The following is a 22,022-nucleotide window of genomic DNA, read 5'->3' on the forward strand; positions in this document are numbered from 1 at the left end:
TTTGAAACGAGAGATATCATAATTATCTTTCTACCCTCTTCTCGGGTTACGGAACCTTGCTTTGTTTTTTAATGGCTCGCGCGATAAACGTGGGAGGAAAAAAACTTGGATCTCGAACTCGGTTAGTAAGAGGTATAGCAGGTATTTGCAATGCAGAACTTAATCTTCTTTTGTAAAACTGGGGCTTTGTCGCTATGGTGATGGGATTGAAAGGAACAGAAGAGGGCAGTATGAAGTACTATTGTGAAAGCTTGTCACTTGTCTGGCTATTTTAAAAACGTCACGTATTTTAAAATTTGCTGCTGACTATAACAGCGTCGAAACAATGAGCTTTCTTTGCTCATTGCAGAAAATGAGAACTTGGCTTTAAAATGCGAACAGCACCCACTCCTTACGCTTCATTCAGTGTAAATCTCTCCAAAGGAAGAAACCCACTAAGCCCCTAAAGACAAAACACTTCACCTTGATCCGGGTTTTTTAAAGAGGGGCTTCCCAATATTGAGTCCAATTACACAAAAGGCTATATGCTTTAGGAAACGGCGTCCTGGTAAATTGGTTAGTACTGACTAAGGAAATAATTGATAGAAATAGTGGTGGGCTTTGTTAATCCTTCACTCAGACTTCGGAATAAGTATTTTACATTTTAAACACAACGATTATATGAAATTCATATATCTGAACTGTGGTCATCTTACAGGTTTATGTCGGACTAATTTAATGACCTGCTTCCAGTTGGCTTGTTAGCTCAATATGTAGAGCGCTGCACTAGTATCGCAGAGGTCAGTGGATTGAATCCCATACAGGCCTGAATTTTTTCAGGTCTGATTTTCGCTATTGCTTAAATTGTTCGCAAATTGAATTTGCGAATACAAAAAGGGCCGTTGTTTATGCATTGTTGTTAAAACAAACGAGAGCAGACGAAAGTAATCTCTTGGTAACTCATTACAATATAATATTCTTTGGCTAGAGAATTATTCTTCGTAAGAAGAACTCGAAAAAATCCTGCAGCTGATTCTACATTTGCAATTACTTAATTTAGTTATCTTGCGGACCGTATCGCTCAAAACAGCACTTAACCTTCTATCTTGTGTAAATGTTTTATTTCCATATTCCGAGAGGAGCGTAAAACAATAGACATCGCAAAAGGCCCAAGGGGAATAAACAACTGAAGATAACTTGGTTTAATCAACTTAGTTGATAATGTAAATTGGCCATCGTAAAGACTTTCTAAGCTAAATTTTTGGAGCACAATTATTGAATTTCGAACCATCTGATTGGTTAAAGGGAGCCATTTTGTGGGCGCGTGACCTAGCTGTGAGTTCATATCTTGCCACCGAAAATTAAGTCGATGAATTCGTCAGTGAAATGAGCAAAATTTTCCGTGAGCGAACCATGCTTTTGTTTTTGATGGTTGTCAAACCAAATGAAAGCTAGTTGGCAGAATCATCTTTGGTGTGCAGTTTCATTCAAACAAATTATTCTCTTCACGCTTTCCGACTCTGAGATTATACTCGGGGCTATGCACCTCGTTGGTTATTCAAGGGACCTTAAGCAGTCAGGACGGCAACGCCAAGGAAGACTTCGATTAAAAAATGAATTTCTACTCTTAGTTAGAATTTCAAAAATGGCTACATAAGCTTACTGTCTCATACGGCGCCACAGCTCAACTTCAGCATGACGTATAAAAGTAGCGTTGAGTTCCAAATGGAAATTAAAATAATTTGCCGTCGCGGTTTCGGTTCGCAGACGACGTAAATTTTGGCGATTTCACGTTGTTGTTCTGCATAGGACGGCTAAGAAATGTACAAAGTTTCAAAATGCACGTGCTGAGCTATTGTTTTGCCAATTAGATCTCTTGTTTTTCCACGTCCTCGTTGCCGTCGCCGTCGTGGTTGCTTAAGGTCCCTAGCATCTCATCTACGACGCGACTTCGTAGAATAATTTTTGATTAATTGCATGATTTATTTTACAAAGTTTAGCGCAAAGATTTTGAATTTGAAATATCAGCGAATACTAAAATAGAGCGATTTGAATTTTAACCGGATTCTTGAATAATTCGAATGAAGTCATAAAGACATCTTGAAACACCACCGCAAGTTAATCCGGAATCGCAAAGCGCTCCTAGTTCTGTTTAGGTGTTTCGTCACTCAGTTATATTTTATGATGAGCGCCACTAAGCTTAAGTACTTGGAGTGGTTTGGCGTCATTCTTCAGTTTTGTTTTAATGTTCAGTTCTCACTATTTGTTAGGTAAGCTTAAATCAAGGAACGAGCCATGATTTTAAAATGAAGTTGTATTTGTCATATTGATGTTGCTGTTAAAACTGAGAAATGTTTGAAGGGCAATGACAGCACGCGTGAGAAGTGCGCCAATGGAACGAAATACGATGAGACTGTTACCAAAGTGAGATTCCCCATAGAAGTCTCGGTATCAAGGGGAATATATCTTACTCATCTTATTTCAGTGAGCTATAACTGCGAACTGGCGAAGCATAGAAACAGCTTAATTGCGTGTCGCTAGCGAGAAACCCCATTGCGTGTTGTTGGCGAGCGAGTCTTAATGATCAACATTAGATGAAATAATTTCTCAGGGTTAGAAGTCGTTTGACTTAAAGGCCAATGGTCTTGGTCGTGTTTTTTTTTTTATTTAAGACTCGGTTAATTAAGGGATCTTGATAGACAAGGAAAGTTTTCATTAAGTCAGTTTGTGATCTGCACTTGCGAACGATTCCCTAGCTTATGTACAAACTTGTCGTGCGTGTCCTTTAAGTAAATCATGAATTAAAAATTTGGAAAGGAAGTTCTTTATAGACAAATATCTCCACAAGAATCTTGATACCGCAATAAAACAACATGAGTGAAACAGCAATCGCCGCGGAATGATCTAAATACCACAAGTTTGGAAGTTTACATTCAATGAACTCATTCACAGATAGAGCAAACATAAATCCTCCCGTAATTCCGTCATCTATACTCAAAGCTACAAGAATAGAACTCTTAAGCTTCGAAGATATCCAGAATTCCATCCCGGCCAGTAAGCAATAGACAAAACAAAAAGCCAGAAGACACGGCCACATAATGCTGGAACCTTCTGGTTTGGTTTTATCAGCCAGATGCTTCACTGAAACTGCAATTGTAATCAGCGCGTCTACGATAAATGCTATCCCAAAGGCAATGGATCCATGCTTTTCTTTCTGAGGAGCGATTTTCGCGCTCGTTTTGTCGTAAAATCTCCACAGCAAGACGAAACACGTGAGCATGGTGAGTGTTGTGTCTAGAGCTGTGGCGAGGACAGATGAACTGTTCATGGTGGCTGATAGAAAGAAGGATGCCCCGGCGAAAATCACAGACACTAGTAATCTCGTCATAGTCACCGCTAGCGCCATCTTTCTCCATTTCTCTCTTTCACGAACCTGTAATATTGTTTGTGGCTTAGCTTCTTCCCTGTGTTCGTCGTCAAAGGAAATGCAAGGTGATTTTTCAAAAACGCTGTCACTTTTTCCGGGATTGAACTCTGCTTTAAGGCGCATTCCCAGCTGTGGGGATGATAAGGGGGAAAGCTCCCGAGAACTGGAATTAATCACTTGTGTCGGTGACTTCTTCTGTGCCATGCCTCTGCTGAAGATCTCTTGTGGAGAGTTGTTCACTGATATCTACACACAGTAAGCAATGTGACTTGCTTGGATAACCAGCAATAGTGAACTGAACGTAAAATCAACTGTACATTTGTTAAATTTGGGATAATCTTTTGTTTTTGGGTTCATACAATATGTCTGAGTAACTTAAATGGAAGAATTGATTTGTAAGTTTAAAATGATTGGAATGCTATTGTGGTTTTGATATGTAGGGTGAAAAAAAAAGTCTAATTAATATTTAACAAAGAAACTTGTCAGGGTTATGAGTCGTTAACCTTTACTAACCATGACAAAAAAATATCTATTCAGAAACGTAGACGTGTTTGACATAAACTATTGAATGCGGTTCATTTGAGCTGCTAACGACTGCAAAGTTCAGGAATGTGCGTTAATATAATAACAATCCTAGGGCTCGTTTCTCGAAAGTCCCGGTAACTAAACGAGCCCGTAAAGCTGTTCTGTTTTCATTCAAGATGGGGATTTAAAAAGTTTTGAAAATGATACAACAAAAGTATTAGCTAAAGAAACAAAAAGGACTGGTTTGGGTACCCGAACCGGCTTTCTTATCCTTTAAATTTTGATTTTAAAACATGGCTTCGGGTACGTTAAGTTACCGGATCTTTCGAGAAACGGGTCCCTGGGGAATACTCAAGGTGAACTGAGGCATTGAAGTCAGCACCACGCTTCATTGACCTTTTTACAAGGAAGACTCCAGAAGTAACTTGCTTTATTATGTGTTTTCCCATGTTGTTTTAAAGTACAGAGTTGTTAATTATCACAGAAGTTTATATACATATAATTTTAAGCTCTCTGTTAGTGCAGTTCTGTAGTAGTGGAAGACTGCTGTCGGATTGCTGCAATCTTGAAGTGTTGCTCGGGGCTGAGATAGGGCATTCAGGGGACTTGCGGTTTCAATTAGAGAACAGAATCAATAACCTCTTCAAAGCGATTTGTATACCCCTTACTCATTGTGTCATGAAAGCGTCCAAAAGAATTTAGTTAGGGGTATGTAAATAATTCTTTTATTCTCCTAGGATCAATGTCGTGTGTGATATTTGTATCTGACGTAATTTGAATTCTTCACTTGTGTAACCTGTTGCGTAATTAACCTTTATTTTAATATATCAAATAATTTTCTTCGCACCTTGCGTCCACATTTATATAACGATGCGGGTGGTTACTGTGTAAGGTTTTTTTTTTCTCCCTGTTTTGAGGGAAGGTCACCGGGCGGTGAAGGTTTGCCGGTTTAACCGGTTTTCTACTTCCGTTTTAATTTTGTCGCAAGCTTCATAGAATTGCACTCGATGGTAATCCTTTGGACATTAATTTAAAGCGATAAGGAGGAGCTCTATAGTCAAGTTTGGCGGGAGCTCTTCTGTACCATGGCAGTACCGGCTCGCCAGACTTACCCTCTGAAAAGGAGACACATGACTGGTAAAATTTATCGAACTCTGCCTCTGTGCGAAGTCGTGTATAGTGATCCTTGTTTAAATTTGCAGCGGTAATAGCTTCTTGCAGAGTCGTATCTTTCCCCTGCAGCGTCCTAGAAAGCTGCTCTGCAGCTCTGAATAGAAGATAGCCAAGTTTAAGACCAAACACAGAGTCAAATTTATCAAGGCTCGACAGCACTCCATTTGCCCTCTGTCCATACTTGTCGTGTGTGGTGTCGCTTATATCTTCCTTTGACTGCTGAAGCACAACGTGGTCTTCAAGAACAGCACTGAATGCTGTTGTCCTGACTGTCCAACGGGTGGGGCACAGGGGCTTAAGTGTTACACCTCCTTCATAATTATCTAAATTTTGCACGAAAAGCGTAGATCTCTTTGGAGACAACTTGACCAATTTGACGATCTCTTTCACCAACTCGAGGGCCTCTCTTAAACTTCTACACTTTCTGCCAGCCTCAAGCAAAACTAACTGGAGGCAGTCGTTGTGCTAGACAGTGAGCAGGAATCGCCGATGGTACTTCCGTTTGAATTTGAGTGGCCACCCCATTCCTTTGTCCTTGCATATTTGCTGCTCCATCATATGCCTGACCACGGCACATGACAAGTGGGAGGTTACAGCGTCTTAGCACGTCTTTTATCGCAGCGACTAGAGTGTTGGCGAACGTGTCGGGCAACTTTACAAGGCCAATTGGTTCTTCCGATGGTATATTCATCGTCGACCCATCTGATGGAAATGTTAAATTGTTAGTTGCTACTTACATCTGTTGCTTCATCTGCTATAATTGCATACCATGATGGGCTGGGCGATTTCACACTGTGAAGTATACACCCTAGTACCTCCTGTCCCATCATGTTTATTAGCTCTGATTGACTATGTCGAGCGATATGTATTTTTCTTCATTCAGCCACGCTTGAACGGTATCGCTGTCTTCCGTCCTTAGTTTCAAAAGCTGACTTAAGTTTCCCTCATCTTCTGAGTGGCCCCCTATCGCTAGGCCCTGCCTCAAAAGAAAGCATAATGAGGTAATCTGTTTCAAAATGCCCGCTCGACGAGTGGCTTGTAGATTCGCGAGTTGAGATCAAATCATGACATCTACTCCTTAGGCAGTCCTTTAGAAGGACAATTTTATAACTACCTCTTTTTGAGCCTCAGACGCTTCAAGTTTTCTAAACTTCTCCAACGACTTCTTCCAGTTGTTGAAACCACATGTGGTAAAAGCTTCATATCCATACTTGCTAAAGTTGAGGAGACCTTTTTTATTGGCTTCCTTGCAAGCGTAACAAAAATTTTTATTACGTTTTGAACACACTGTTATCCATGGGAAGTCGCTGTACCACCTTTCCTGAAATGTGCGGTCCTTGTTTTTCCCTTTGAAGTCCTTTGGCTGAAATGGTTTCTCTTGGGGTAAAGCACAACAGACTTTACTGCACGTCAATGACGTCAATGGCGGAGTGCTTGATGGTTGAGAAACAGATGCTCCGTGATCACTGCTGACAATTTTGACCGTAGCGTCTCCATGGGAAGCAGCTGGAGCAGCCTCCCTTGGATCTACTACTTCACTTTCCTCTGAGTCGCTAGTGCATTTCTTCTTGTTGGCTGTGACCTTAAAAAACGATTTCGGTGTACGCTTCGGAGGCATTTTCAAAGCAAGAAGGCTGAACCGCAGGCAGAATGCAAACTGTGCAGTACATATGAATAAAGGCTGATAGTTTCGAAAGAAACTGTTTGGGGCTGCGTCGGTGGGAGTAACGAAATAATTTGGATATATCAACAAAGTTGAAATGGTAAATTGGCCACCGTAATGATTACAAAAGCTGACGTTTCGAGCGTTAGCCCTTCGTCGGAGCGAAGGGCTTTGCTCCGACGAAGGGCTAACGCTCGAAACGTCAGCTTTTGTAATCATTACGGTGGCCAATTTACCATTTCAACTTTGTTGATATATCCAAATTATTATGTGCAGTACATATGTTTGACGAACGTCGTAGTGTGGACGTTAGGCATGCGTAGACTGTAACAAGGTCAGTAAAAATGTCTGCAGTGTTTTGGCTTGTATGTTTTTGTTACTTTTTTCTTTACTGCACATTCGTGGTGTAGCATTCTGATATCAAATTATATTCAGACCTATTGGCAAAACGTGTGAATAAGCAGAATTCTTGTTTTCAGATTTGCGACCGTTCATTTTTCCGACACAATCTGATCTTTTAGCTTTGCATCTGACTGGGTTTCCACAGACGTAAAGGTCGCCCTTGCGTCAATGGGAAACCGGCTGTCTCAGAGTGAAATGGAAAAAAGGTAGCAGTTGATTGGCTTCTCGAAGTCGGGATGGAGCTGTTCAAAGAGTCCTAGAAAATCATATTTCGCCGAGCGCGACCATTGTGAAACGATTTGCGAAAAGATCACTAACCGGAATATTTTTCCAAACCAATTTTCTGCCCCGCTACCGATATTTTCGGGAGCGAAACGTGGGGGGCTGAGCCCTCCAAAGTTTTCGTTTAAAGGGGCTTCAGCTTCAGCATCTAGTTCCTCGGTGTTTCGTACGCTACAGAAATGCCACACCGATGAACAATACTGAAAGTGCAGTAAGATGAAGGCCTTATACAATTTGACCAAAGTGGCTTTAGAAATAAATTTTCTAAATCTTATCATGACTTAACTGATTATTGATCTTTTTGCATAATGACATCCACAATAAACTTTTGACACGAACGAATAACAATAACGAACCAACTCAAAGAAATAATTTCTTTCTCCTTGCCATTCCCGCCAAAACTGAGTAATTTCTTACACGACGAAAGAAACAAAAATTTTCACCATACTCCTTTATCTTAATAAATGTTTGTTTTATCTTAGCACTGTGTTCTACACACCTTGAAGTTTAAAATTTAAAATATTCGTAGTTGAGATCAAGCTCACCACAATTTGTGAAAAAAATAAATAAATAAAAAAAAAAGGACTGATTCAGAAATAACGTATTTATGTATGTATTGTGCTGTATTTGAGATATGTTTCCTACTCTCTGCGAGAAGTACGTGGGTTCTTTAAGGTCCCTATCTAAGCAGTACAGAAACGATAAAGGATACGGGGCCTACGGTTAATCGTTCTTATCTAGATGTCTAACCATTTGCTGATGTTATAGCAAAGGAAGCACAGATCCTGAGTCGTTGAATTTGAATATTTGAAAATCATATATGCATACTGCGGTTTCATGAAATGTATGAAAACGATCCTCGCAGTAATAAACCCTACTTCTGTAATAGTGGAAATGAGTCCTGAAAAAATTCAGGCCGGTACAGGATTTGAACCCATGACCTCTGCGATACAGGTGCAGTGCTCTACCAAGGCTCTACCAAAAGCTGACGTTTCGAGCGTTAGCCCTTCGTCGCTCCGACGAAGGGCTAACGCTCGAAAGGTCAGCTTTTGTAATCATTACGGTGGCTAATTTGCCATTTCAACTTTGTTGATATATCCATATTATCTCGTAATTAATAGATTTTCTTTTAAGGGTTCTCAACCGTTCTCTTGGTAATAATCAATAATAAAAATGGGACAAGTCTCCACTTGTTAATTTAATTTATCGGTGGAGAGCGAATGGACAACGGTTGGCCGATCAAGATAGATAGATAGATAGATAGATAGATAGATAGATAGATAGATAGCTTTCTGAAGAATCACATGTCAACCTGATAAGGCTGAATTGCCTGATTATTTACAATATAATACTGGCTAAAATTATAAATTATATTTACAGAGCATGTTATTTACAAGTATAATAAAAGAATATAACACAGACCTATTGTCTACACATGGCAGGTAAATATGTCTAGGGGAAACGCTTGGTGCACATTATTGGGTTAACAAACTAACGTTGATTTCTAAGATTATAAGTAATATGGTTCTTCGGTGGCAATAAATGATGAAGCTTGTGCTCGGTATTGGACACTATTGGTTCAAAAAATTTATTACTTTGCTCGATGCGTCTATCCTTCAGTGAGTTCAGGTTAAATGAAAGGTTGTCGGGTTGTCAAGCAGAGAAAATTTTCTAACGCACGTTTTATTTCTCTTGGACTCCCACAATATTCGTAAACATGAGCGATATCCCAAAAACTCTCGCCAGAGATTGTTCAAGAAAAAGGTCTTATTGGAGTACACCCCTTAGGTCCTGCAGAGTCATATTACACGGAAGGGAAGTGTCTTCTTTTGGCACGCTGGTTGAGTTAATAGACACCTAAATATTTTTGGGCTATCAAACTGGGGAGGAGGAGCCAATTGAAAGATATAACTGAATGTTTGACATTTCCGCCAACCGTCACGCAATTAAATCAACCTTTGGCCGTAGATGGCCTGTCGTATTTCAAATGATAGGAAATTAGGCTTAATTATCTCTGATATAAAACTTCAGATTTTACAGTTGTTTAACCAAAACCTCGGTATTTCCTGAAACCTTGTACACAAGAAGAGAGATTTGAAGTTTCCCCTTTAAGTTTCCCCGTCAATTTTTCGAAAATTCGTGCACCGGTGAAAAGGGATCAGGACTCCCCGTTGCTACCCTCTCCTTAGCACTACCCTCCCCCAAACAGACACACTAACCAGGTGGTCTGGTGACGCGACTCGGGAGAAATTTTTAAAATAGTATCCCATAAAGCAGCTCGCGCGTAGTTGTGAGTAGAAATTAAGTTATGGTCGTGACTTAAACGGATACTCCAAAATCAGGTTTCCGAGTAGGGACTAGAACATAAAATTATTTTTCATATCCTTATTTACCGAATAATAATAATAGGTTCCTGTCCTTACTCGGAAACCTGATTTTGGAGTATCCATTTAATTCTTGACCATAATTCATGGCAGTCGCGATCAAATCGATTGTTGCCATCATTTCTTTGTCTTTGCTTCCACCTTGAATTGGAGCTGTAAATATGATAATTGTTGATTTGGACAGCCGGTTAAGTCTCCTTTGGTGCCAAGTCTACCCTGCACTTTGATGGGAGTGATTCATTTGCGTACAATTCGACTTGTGTTTTAGGCCCGAAAATATTACTTTCGTTCTACATGGAACAGTAAGACTCTAACCAAACCAACTGAGGGAAGATAGAACCCCTGTGAATGAAAGGAGTAAATCACATCTTTGTAACTTGCGCTCCGAACCAAAACATTGGTTGAAAATTAAAAATTACACCGTATTTCATTTTATGTGAATACATAGGCTTGTATCTACTGTATGACAGAGAAAGGAGCCGAAACCATTTATGAGCCTTCTTATAATGAATATGTCACCATCATATATATTGTATATCTTATTAGACGGTTTTGTTGTGTAGTATCGCTGAGTATTTTTACGAGTTGTGCCGTATTTGCAGTGAAATTTTGTTTGATCATAAATATCATTTCAAGTACGTTCATGCACACGCATTGTGCTGAGATATAAAGAAGACAGATGGACGCTTGGTGGGAAACCATCAAACATGGTGGACTAATCAACTCCCTACCGTTTTTTATATGAAAATGATTTGAAAAATTCTTAATCAAATTCAACTGACAAATGGAAAAATGAGTTTTTCTTCTAAGAGTGCAAGAAGGACAACATCCAGGATTGAAAAGAAACTGAAAAAGCATCGAAAAGTTAAAAGACGAACAGAATTTTGCAGCCTTAATAACTTGTATCACTTAAATAAAGCGAGCAATAATCTTTCTACGTCGAAGTGAAATATTTAGTCTGTTTAATCCCTCCTGAAAGATATTCAGTTATGTATTTCACAAACTTTCTAATTTTATTTCAGTTTCGTCACTAGAACTGGTTGCCTTTTGTTTATTTCCAGCTTTGAATTTGGCTATGACAATAAAATCGATCCACGACACAGTTTCCTGTCTGACAAAACCACGATTAAGACTCATAGATTGTATACGGACCGAAATGAACTGGATCATCAACAAAGCCTGAGTAGCAAAGCATCAGATCTTTGGGAAATAAACTAATTAAAAGTTTATGGCAAAGTGTACTACTTTTGAACCAGACCTGTTGGAATTGTTCAACCAGTTCTCCCCTTTTAAAAACAACTACAACAAGAAAAGGATACACTGAGTTCTTTACTTCCAAAAAGAAATTCAATAATGTATTTTACCGACTTCCTAATTTGATTTCATTTTCATTACTAGAACTGGTTGCCTTTTATTTAGAAATAAATAAATACAAAGCATATGGCAAAGTCTGCTACTTTCCTTGTCAGAAATCGTTACTTTCTTGATTTTTCTCCTTAATACTTCGTAAACCGTAGCACATCACACTCATTCTCAACCATTTTTAGACTTTTTTGGCTTTTTCCGCTTTGTAGAACGACCGACAAATGGTGGTGACATTTTTTAACCAGACCTGTTGGAATTATTCAACCAGTCTTCCCCTTTTGAAAACAACTGCAGCGACGAAAGGATACACTGACCTCAGTGAATTCTTGACAAGAGATTCAGCTGTCATTCTCTCGATAATTAGCTCCTTAGCGTGTATGATAGAATGCCTGGGAAACTCTTTGGTCATGCTCGCCGTACAGCAAAATGAAACTTTTCGCTCGTTACCAGACCTTTTCATCACGAGTTTGGCTGTCTCCGACTTTTTCGTGTGCGCACTGTATTTACCTATGCGCGTTTATTACTTCTCCCGTAGCATCAGCGAAAATGGAGGCAGCAAAGCTTTTGATTACGCGATAAGTTTCCTCGGACACATGTCTATGGTAGCTTCCGCTTCAAACATGTTTACAGTCACAATTGATCGCATCATTGCAATCAGATTCCCGTTTAAGTACGTTTTTATGACAACCAAACATGCTGTGGTTCAAATACTGCTCGTGTGGATAGTCTCTCTTGCATTTGGTGTCCTATATGCTCCTAAATCGGTGTCCAACATGTACATCGCCCTTTATTGTACAGCTCTCCTGATGGCAACAATAGTCATGTACATCAACATTTTCATCATTGCTAAACGTGCAGAAAACAGGATTCAGAACACTCAGTCAGCACTGAACAGGACTGTGGCTGAGAGGAAAGTAGCCAAAGCAGTTTTCACTGTCATAGGAGCGTACGCTTTGTGTTGGCTGCCCATGCTTCTTCTCCCAGCAATCGCCAACCCTTCATCGAACCCAGCTCAGTTTGGTAAAGGATTTTTTTGGGCTCAAATCCTTCTGGCCAGCAATTCAGCAATTAATCCTCACATCTATTGTATGAGAAGCAAGAAATATCGTGTGGCATTTGGTAAAATTCTGCGAATACAGTATTGCATTGGTGATTAATAATAGATATGAAAGCAAAACGTGCAAATCGTAACTTCGAGTCAGCTACCTCACTATCCATTTTCTATCAGAGATGAGCGGATATTGTTTGCTTCAACAAACAGATAACATGATAAATAGACTCTAACTATGATATATGCGATAAACTTCGAAGTAGCGTCCGATAAATGTTATAATTATAGAAATACTCTTAATTCGCTCCAGTGTTGTATTTTATCGACACCAGTATCTAAGAAGCTGAGATAACATAGAAAATTTGTCTTAAGAAAAACAAATATAATTTATCCTGCAGGACTCTATAGCTCTTCCCGTAGTCAGGATCATTTAAAAAGCATTGGATTTAACTGTTTGACAAGGCCATATCCCAAAGGAAAACTGTAAAGTTGCGAAAAAATCGATGACAGATTTTGCGAGACCGTCCCCAAAAGCTGTTGAACGGGATTTCACCGTAACTTTAATATAATTCCAGCGAATGCTATGCCACACCCTCAATTTTAAATCTCACTCTTTTGGTCATTACAGTCATGTGAGAGAATCATTTGGTTGCAAAGGGGAATAATTGCTTTCTGAGAGCTCTGATTATAGCCGGTTAGGAACGGTAATTAAAACGAGGTCTAATTTGGGCCGCGGGTTTTGATGATCAATGGGCCTCGAAAGTTCTTCATAAGTGGGGCTTTTGGAGTAATTAGATCTTTCTTTTAGTGGTAAGTTAAATAGGAGCCCTTTTAATAAAGTCGCGAAAACTTAGCGTTTAGGTTATATTTTTCGCTTGATTTAAAATTGCTTAGAGCGCAGTTTGGATAGAGAAGGGTTAAACTTTGTTTTAAAAACCGGCCTTTAGAGTTTGGGAAAACTGTATCCAGCCACCTTTAAGATAAAAAGAGATGTTCAACAGCCGACTATAATGAAACACAAGAAAGAAATGTTAAATTTATTCACTTTAACAGAATATTCTTTAAAAACTTTACAGCATTCGTAAAATGAAAATCAATTCTAAAACATCTCGCAGTTTCCGCTTACAACAGGTTTTGGGTCTCGATTGTCAGCGTCCTTTACCGCTTAAAAGAGGTGTCCGTCTAATGTACAGTTTTTGTTTTACAGTAAATATGGAAAGACAATTTTGGACTTAAGTTGGTGTCTGTACCTAACATGCACATATTGATTACGTATTATGGCAAAATAAAATGTCAGCAAAATTAAGTTTCAGTGGAGACGGCTGTTATGAAAAGCTGCCTGAGAAAGTCAAAAGTTCTTCTTCATAGTCTTGAAGAATTCAGTAACTAAATTTTGGCGAAGACAAACGATTCCTATCAATTTATTTGAATCATCATGCAATATGTACATTTACTTTTCACTTTTCAATATATATATATTTTGGCGCGCAGTTTATTACTAACATTTTTGGTAGCTTCTTGCCTAGATCTCGGATTTTCGATTCACCATTTTTCCTAAAACCGTGAAAGGATCAACGAATGATTACTAGAATTGTCAATTAAACTATTACGACCATTTCCGGTAGTTTTCATTGCTGGTCGTTTTAGAGTTCTCATAGGGATAAGAAAAGCGTGAAAACAAAATTTTCCACTCTTTCTAAGTTTGTGAATCTTAAATGAGTTAGCTAAAATTATTGTAAATTCAGTGAGTAGCAACTCCTTTTTATTAATCTTCATTAGTCTTAGCTGTCTTTTTTTTTCGTTTTGTTTTTTTTGTTTTGTTTTTTTTCGTGCTTTTGTCTATAAGCGTCTCTTCGGGGGGCTGTTTTCCTATCTTATTGAAGAGAAATCTTTTAGAATCTGTGAAGTTGAAGGTATTTTTCAGGGCTTGGAAGTGACCCAAAGATCGATAAGAAATTCTTTTATAGTCAATGTCTTTAATCGCAGTACGAATTTTGAGTAAAATCTTTCCTCTTCTGTAATTACCGCCGCTTTACATTAACTCAGCAACTGACTTGATTTAAACGTGTTCAGAACTATGCAGCTGCATGTTACTCAGGAGAATATAAACAATCTCTTTTCTTCGGTCATTGGTGAGCGTCTCCTTTAAACAAACTGAAAGAAATGGAAGTTTGATGCGAGCAAACACGTGGGTCAGCTAAGATTACTCGAGAACACTGAACTACTCAAAGTAGAAGCCCAGTTTTTGCTAGTTTTGCTTTACTGATTGATCATTTTATTGATTTTGACCTTGTCCATTTTTTAAGCTCTATAACGTAGCCTTTAAGACTTCCTTGAACAAACTGAAACAACTTAAATCCCGTTTAAGAAAGTTTGAGGCAAACAAACATTGCAAGATGTGGTTGCCCGGAAGCACAACTGAAATAACCCCTTGATCAGTCATGACACCTTCATTTTCCACTGTCTAAACTTTACTGAAACTCACAATGATTTCTTAATATAAAAAAGCTGCTTTTACTATGGTTGCCGTGCCGACCTCGACTGAAATTTCCTCATGAGAGTCAATTTCAAATCAACAACCCTGTTTTTGCTCGTTTTGCTTTGCGGATTGATTATTTTAACTCTTCAACGTAGCCCCCTAGACTTCCAGAACAAACTGAAACAACTTAAATTCCGTTTAAGAAAGTTTGAGGTGAACAATTGCAAGCACTGTAAGATGTGGTTTCCCGGAAGCATGAAATAACCACTTGATCAGTCATGTCTCAGTCATTTCCACTGTATAAATTCTACTGAAACCCCCAATGATTTCTTAATATAAAAAAACCTGTTTTTGCAACTTTTGCCTTGCCGACTTCGACTAAAATTTCCTCATGAGAGTCAAATTCAAATTAAAAAACCATAGTTTTTTCCTCGTTTTGCTTTGCTGATTGATCATTTTAGCTCTATAACGTACGTAGTCCCTCGACTTCCTTGAACAAACTGAAACAACTTAAATCCCGTTTGAGAAAATTCGAAGCGAACAAGCACTGTAAGGTGTGGTTGTTTCAGTAGGAGCAATAAAGAAGCACTTGATCATTCACGATCATGACTCCTTCATTTTCCACCGACTAAATTTTTAGTGAAACTTACAATTTCTTAACATAAAAAACCTCATTTTACAACTTTCACATTGCCGAAGGGTTTCAATGGGCTGATGACTTTTACGGCTAACGGTTAAAATTTTGCCGGGCTAGTTTACAAGTGACAGTTAATATCTTTCCAGTATTGTCGCCAGAATTTTTTTTCGGTTAACTTCTATTACGAATATCGGTTAAAATTCTTCAATTTTTACGTCGTTTTACGGCTAACTGTTAATCATATTGAAGCCCATTTGACGATCTCGAATACGAATCGTCTATTTGGGTCATGACTCGAAATCTGTCTGAATTCCGCTACAAAATATGTACTGAAAGGAAAGTTTAAAAAGAAAACGTACTTATTACACGTTTTTCCGATAAACATAAACTGTTTTCTTATTATACCGCACTATTTCGTTTTCAGACTGAAGGAAGCCAAATTTGATGGTTACATTTGGCTTTTGTTTATTTTTTAGTGTCAAGTATTGTTAATTATATAAGTGCTCGTCTATTCGTAATAAATGGAAACTAATGGGAACTGATTCCGGTACATTTAAGTTTTGCTTCAACGCAAAAAAACAAACAGGAACACTTTGGATAATACGACTCTATTTTTGTGCGGTGGCAACTACAAATTAAAGCACCTGACGTTATCTACCTATTCCAGATCAGACCCGCGATAAGTCACTACCTTGCTTCGACCGCACATCTTACGTCACTGGTTGATGACAAAATTTGAGGCACGTTTTGGATTTTTGGTTTATACTACAGTAGAAAACAAAACACTCAAAAAAATTTAGCTTCCTTGCTTGACAGATTATAAACTCAGGTGAATATTCTACTCTACTCAGTATAATAACATTTTCGGTTGTTCGTCTCGCAAAATTTCAGAAGGTTTTTCGCTTTTCTTTCAATTAATCGATAAGGTAGAAGTGTAAAGAGTTCCAGAAATACGTCAGTCTATTTTTACGTTTACTGTCGAATCAAGACGCTAAGATCAAATCAAGGTTGTGCCAGACACTTATCCTCTCTCTTTTTACTGTAGGAGCTGGTTTCACAAATGTGAAAAAACGCGTCTGAAATTTTTCTCGCGAGAAACGGTACTCGTCCAGCCAGTGCCATCTTGAACAGTACTACTTTTAACAAAGTTTGAAAGAAAATCTCGTACATGAGAGAAGTAGTCAATCCATCTATTGATCCATATACGCCTTTGTGTAAATGTTTAAAGTAAGAACTTCGATTTAAAGTCAAAGTGATGGAAATTAATTTTTTTTTTATTTTATTACTTAAACAACCTTCACACAGCGTCTGTCCTCTTATCTCTATTTTCATTACATTTTTTTCCTCTTTTTTAATCCTCGCGGCATCTCAATTTTATCCCTCGCCTCAATTTTTCACTGATTTATCAATTACGTCACTTCTGCTCATTAGTTTATGTCTACATGTCTACTCATTCATTTGCCAAGAGGATATCTACAGTTGATAATCTTTTGCACTTACTCATTCTAACTATTCATTCGTTCATGTGGTTTTGCTTCCATACTTTAGGGAAACAATCACTGGACTTTATGACAACCATGTCAAAGAAGCAACAAGCTTCTCTTTTTGTGATCTGGTTGATCATCTTGGCGTCCAGGCCACATGCTATAGAGCTGCCCTATGAGGTCCTGGACACCATTATGGAGCTGACTGATGCCGATCCGGACTTTGCAGACCTCAACCGAGTAAATATTTCTGATGAACTGGGCCCTACTCGTCCCATCTACCGACTTGATGTTGACCCAAGTTACATTGCCTATTACGAAGTTGACATGGGAAGTGATTACGTCGTGTTAGCATCCGGAAGCCAAACTGGAGATTACCGCAAGGTAGGAAGTGGCCCGGATCCAAGACCGACTGATATGTTTATGTAAAGAGCAGAAGATAACGGCGAGCGGTGTGAGAAGTTCTATCGGCTATCGCCAATGGGATTGACAGCTTGCACTGATGATAATGGAACTTTTGTGACAGCAACTTACAACTGGACAAAAGATTATCCATGGGTTGGTGTTTAAATCGTTTATGAAAAGCTTTCAACGAGCAAAGACACGATTTTTCTTTTTTTCAGTTTAGTCATCGCACTTTCGAATTGTTTTTTTCTTTGCCAATCTTGACCATCCTCGTTACTCTCTGATTTATTCTTATAATTTTTGTTCCCTTCATGTGATTTACATCAGTTTGAAGGTTGCTTTACTCATTTCCTTGTTACCAGTGTTTTACTGACCCTTCTTACCTTGAGGCCGAAAGTGTCTCAGTTTACATAATATACCGCTACCTGTTTGACCAACATCGTCTTAGCTTATCAATTCTGAAGTGCTCATTTAACCTTGACTATGTAGAGAGAACTATTGTGAAAGTTATTCCGCATTTTTCATTAACGAAAATAGCTCTATGGTCACGGTTGCGGCACGAGCAAGGATCTCTCCAACCAAACACTAACAGCGCCGAGCGCGTCAGGAAACCACGTGCTTAATCTTTCCCTTAACAAATTCTTACGATCAGAAGCAAAAATGCAGCGTCAACGTCACCTTCCCTTTATTTCGCCATATGAACTTTTCAAAAGGCACGAGGTAGATGCACGTGTTCCAATTGGTTTTGTTAATCAATGCAGCCATCTACTGATAATCGTCATTCAAATCCAAACCTAGGCTTGGCAGATAATAGCCGGGTAATTGCATTAAAGAGATCCTCACTTCTGTAGAGAACTACTCGAAATGACGGAGTTTGTAACTTAGTATAGCAATCAATGGAAGATTAGTTTCTGGTTTGGGGAAATGGTTAGCACGAAGGCTAAATTATATTATTCTTAATTTTTCCTACTCGAACAGATTGAGAATTGGCTTGAGCTGGAGCAAATGGTAAACAGAAGTCTGGATACATTTGAAAACTTATGGAAAAAGCGGGCAGGAGATATGCGGTCAAAGTCGGACTGGGCTGCCACGTGTGAGTCAAGGGAGAAGAAGGGAACATAAGGGAACAAACTGGCCCCGAGGAAGGCCTATCTCCGAAATCGATTGTTAGAGTCGCAGTCATCGAACGTTTCCAATCTGTTGATTTGTACGTAGCGAACAATGGCAAGTCGAGCCTGCGGACTGGTTCACGATCAGGATGGCAACAAAGACTCTGCAAAGTGCTTGTCGACGTGTGTAAACCTGATGGGAGTACGAAGATCAATCCATCTGCAATAAAGGAAACACCAAATCATCTGTTTTACCTGAAGCTTGAGGTGCACGAGAATCGGACTTTTGAAGGAAACTCTTTACAATGAGAAGAAATTGGCTTCGTTATTGAACTCAAAGCAAGCAACAGCAGAGTGATCGTGAAGCACTTTGCTGTGGATTTACATTCTAAACGGCATAGGCGTAGTGCATGGAAACCTACAAGTGGTGATGAGTCGAGGAGCAGCTCTGGTTGGGTGAATGCCGAAGTCAATCCCCGTGAGTATGAGCTCCCTGACTGTAATCAACACGAATGTTGTGGCTGTGTGAGTGGATGCGCTCTTGTGGCCTGGGCTCAAATCTTCCGCTACTACGACAGCCTCGGATCAAACCGCTATTCAGTTTACGCCTTACAGTGGTAACATATATCGTGATAAGAGAACCGAGTTACCAACTTGGATGTCTTACGAAATAACGCGTTTTGTAGAAGACATTCGATCAACACTCGAAACTTACTGTGAGAATGCTGTAGGTACTGCTTTGACAAAGAAGCAAGTTAACATAGAATCGTGGTTCAAAGCACGCGAGGGGTCTAGGGTACGAGTGGTAAGCTACAGACTGTCTCGCAAAAAAAGAGGCTCTACCAAATGGATTGATAGTTCTTCGATTCATAAAAAGGCTGCAATGTATATCAAGATTGGGTATCCTGTCGTAATAGACTTTGACACTGCAAGAGGTAACGGTCACTCGGCCGTCGCTACAAAATACAAAGAATGGCACAGAAATCTTCGTCCACTGTCGATCCTGGATGACTGGATGGTGGTGGGGTAGACGAAGAAACGAACACTGTTGGTGGGAGAAAGAGTACAAGTACGAGTTCTATCTGCATTATGGCTGGGGATATCGTAACAACAAATGGCAGGCAGTAAGTCCTTTCGGTGTCCACAATGCACACTTTATGTGGGCTGACGACAATCTTTGATAAAGAGGTGTGAAAAAATCGACCATCGCTTTGAGGATTCACAACCCCTTTGTTTTTGCAATGATTGAAAATATTGCGTATACGATACTCCACTGTTGAGTTATGCATGTGCCTTTCGAGTCGACTTGTGCACCATCAGTTTTCTTTTGTGTATACAGTTTGTAATTACCAGATTTAACGATCTTCCTTTGTTATTGAAGTTATCAGATATAATCATTGTTGGTAAAATCGTACAAAGCAACCTTCTCTCGGGTGTTTCGAAAACACAGACCTCGAAAACGCAGACCGCAGACTGCAGACCTCGAAAACGCAGACCTCGAAAATGTAGACCTCAAAAACGCAGACCTCGAAAACGCAGACTGCAGACTGCAGACCTCGAAAACGTAGACCTCAAAAACGCAGACCTCGAAAACGCAAACCTCGAAAAAATTTGTTTTCGACAATTCCAAGAGAACCTTTGTTCACGTGCAGACGTCCAACGTTGAGCGCGGGACATAACCATATATGGCTCCTGAAAAAGACATTCTCTGGTTTCAAGTCGCGGTATACCACATTCCTTGAAATAAAAAATTTCAACTCCCTCGGCGATATCAATCGCTACCTTGGGAAAAAGCGGTAAAAAATGTTGAAAGGCTTCCCCTCAATAAAAAATTCCTAGATCCACTCCTGATTCTGAAAATTTTAAATACCTCGGGATCAATACACAGGAATACACAGAGAGAAGGGGCTGGAAACAGGCGTGGAGAGACCATGCCAAGGTCACAGAGAGGTAATGTAATTTCTGGCGTTCAAGTGAATGTGAAATAGCCCGAAATGAAATATTTAATTTCTGTTGCAAGAGAGCAGTAGGGACTTGGCCTGGTCAATGCATCATGGGACATGATGACAGCTACGTAAGACAGTTATTGTTATGGGATCATGACCGTTCGGTGGTGGGCCAAAACTGCCAAAATAAAACTAACGTTGTGCAATGTATAGTGGAGCTGAAATTAAACCTTTAAAAAAAAAACCCTTAAAAGGGTTTACAGTCAGTGACAAGAATACTTTACGACTTCTTTTGAATTAAAAAGTTATCATTTATATTCAAAAGTGTCCCCTTTCTCCCAAAACAGTATTGAACTCTGTGAAGTTAGGTAGAGAAAACTTAACATTCATGATGGGAAGGGTGGGATACACTCCCTGGACCTAATATTTTCAAGAGCAAAATCAATTTTTTCCTTCTTGACACCTCAGAACCTCAGAAGCTAGGAATTAGCTGTGTTAGCTTGTCCTAAAAATTTATGTTGCAAGTTTTCTTCAGATGAATGTTGACTTGACCTGATCGTCTTGTGCACAAGATAAGAGATAAAGTTGTATATTATTAATAACTATTTATTGAACTTTCTATTCAGATGAAACAGCCACAATACGGGTGACAAACTTGTCAGAGGATACAAGGGAATCTGACCTCATGGAACTCTTCCGCCCATTTGGACCAATCTCAAGGATTTTCTTGGCCAAGGACAAGAATACCAACCAGTCAAAGGTAGTGACTCTTTAAGTTTTTTCACTGTGTGTGAAAGTTTCATTTTAAGGTTGGGGATGTTGAGAAATTTCTTTAAAGGACTATATATCGTACTTGTAAAGCCACTTGTGGAAGCATAATTTATTTTTGGCTTTCAAAGCTATCCACTTCTCATCTCTGCTGTGGAGAACGCTGAGTCAAGAAGTTCCAGGTTCAAGCCCTGGCTAAGTCATTTTGTTGTGTTTATGGGCAAGATATTTTACTCTCACAGTGCCTTCTTGGACACAGGAGTTAATACGGGCTTAGGTGAACAATTTACCCTTACACTGCCCTTCCATTCAGGAGTAAATACAGGCAAAGGTGAACTATCAGGAAGCCTGTGGAAACGCCAGTGGGTAACTTGTGGTTGAGTAGGATCCCATCCAGAAGGAGATATCGCAATGCTCTTGATTGTTTATTACTAGAGAAACCTGTGCAAGTCCCAGCAAGAAGGTTTTTAAAAAGAAGCTTTAAAAAAACTGTATTTACCCATTGTGCGCCTTTTGTTCTTTTGCAGGGTTTTGCATTTATCAACTTTGTCCATCGTGAGGATGCCCCCCGAGCAATTCAAAGTATTCAAGGATGTGGTTATGATCATCTTTATCTTGAGCGTGGAATGGGCCAAGTAAGTTGATTTTTTTAAAGTCCTTGTTTGTGGGATGGTATCTGTCGGTGTAAGATCCATGCCCTTTAAGCTGCAGCTATACTGCGTACATTCATATGTTTCAGGGCTCGTGAGAGGTTTGATTTCTGGAAAATGGAAACTCTAGAATCAACTGTAGGCTTGCATAAGTAGATCATCGCTGAGTTTTAGTTGTGAGGTAGCTGAATTCCTAAAAATTACCCCAGCCGAAACGGTTAAATTACTCCAGCCGAAACGATGAAGTAATGTGATAGGAGAATTTCCTGTTCAGTCTTAGTGTAAACTGGAAT

The 22,022-nt window shown here is 39.3% G+C and overlaps 3 protein-coding genes and 1 pseudogene across 3 annotated transcripts; 3 read left to right on the top strand and 1 right to left on the bottom strand.

The window, feature by feature from the left end:
* Nucleotides 1-2,773: 2,773 nt before the first annotated feature.
* On the bottom strand, nucleotides 2,774-3,610 carry LOC148733502 (transmembrane protein 163a-like). The gene has a single exon (XM_088758000.1). It carries the CDS (start codon nucleotides 3,608-3,610, stop codon nucleotides 2,774-2,776), a length of 837 nt encoding a protein of 278 aa, XP_088614126.1.
* Nucleotides 3,611-11,202: 7,592 nt separating this feature from the next.
* Nucleotides 11,203-14,638, top strand: LOC148733503 (histamine H2 receptor-like). The gene has a single exon (XM_088758667.1). It carries the CDS (start codon nucleotides 11,422-11,424, stop codon nucleotides 12,355-12,357), a length of 936 nt encoding a protein of 311 aa, XP_088614793.1. The 5' UTR covers nucleotides 11,203-11,421; the 3' UTR covers nucleotides 12,358-14,638.
* Nucleotides 14,639-16,681: 2,043 nt separating this feature from the next.
* On the top strand, nucleotides 16,682-19,581 carry LOC148733504 (uncharacterized; annotated as a pseudogene).
* A 633-nt stretch (nucleotides 19,582-20,214) lies between these two features.
* Nucleotides 20,215-21,752, top strand: LOC148733505 (eukaryotic translation initiation factor 3 subunit G-like). Its single transcript, XM_088757391.1, has 3 exons — nucleotides 20,215-20,315; nucleotides 20,938-21,071; nucleotides 21,607-21,752. Exons 1-3 carry the CDS (start codon nucleotides 20,297-20,299, stop codon nucleotides 21,721-21,723), a joined length of 270 nt encoding a protein of 89 aa, XP_088613517.1. The 5' UTR covers nucleotides 20,215-20,296; the 3' UTR covers nucleotides 21,724-21,752.
* Nucleotides 21,753-22,022: the final 270 nt, after the last annotated feature.

Source organism: Stylophora pistillata, chromosome 4 (genome assembly GCF_964205215.1).
Source record: "Stylophora pistillata chromosome 4, jaStyPist1.2, whole genome shotgun sequence".
Lineage (NCBI taxonomy): Eukaryota > Metazoa > Cnidaria > Anthozoa > Scleractinia > Pocilloporidae > Stylophora > Stylophora pistillata.

What these genes read in the sequence shown, in the direction of transcription:
- LOC148733502 (XM_088758000.1), bottom strand. Translation starts at nt 3,610, where the DNA reads ATGGCACAGAAGAAGTCACCGACACAAGTGATTAATTCCAGTTCTCGG.
- LOC148733503 (XM_088758667.1), top strand. Translation starts at nt 11,422, where the DNA reads ATGGTGGTGACATTTTTTAACCAGACCTGTTGGAATTATTCAACCAGT.
- LOC148733505 (XM_088757391.1), top strand. An exon ending in AGAATACCAACCAGTCAAAG is followed by an intron (nt 21,072 to 21,606) that starts GTAGTGACTCTT and finishes GTTCTTTTGCAG; the next exon opens with GGTTTTGCATTTATCAACTT.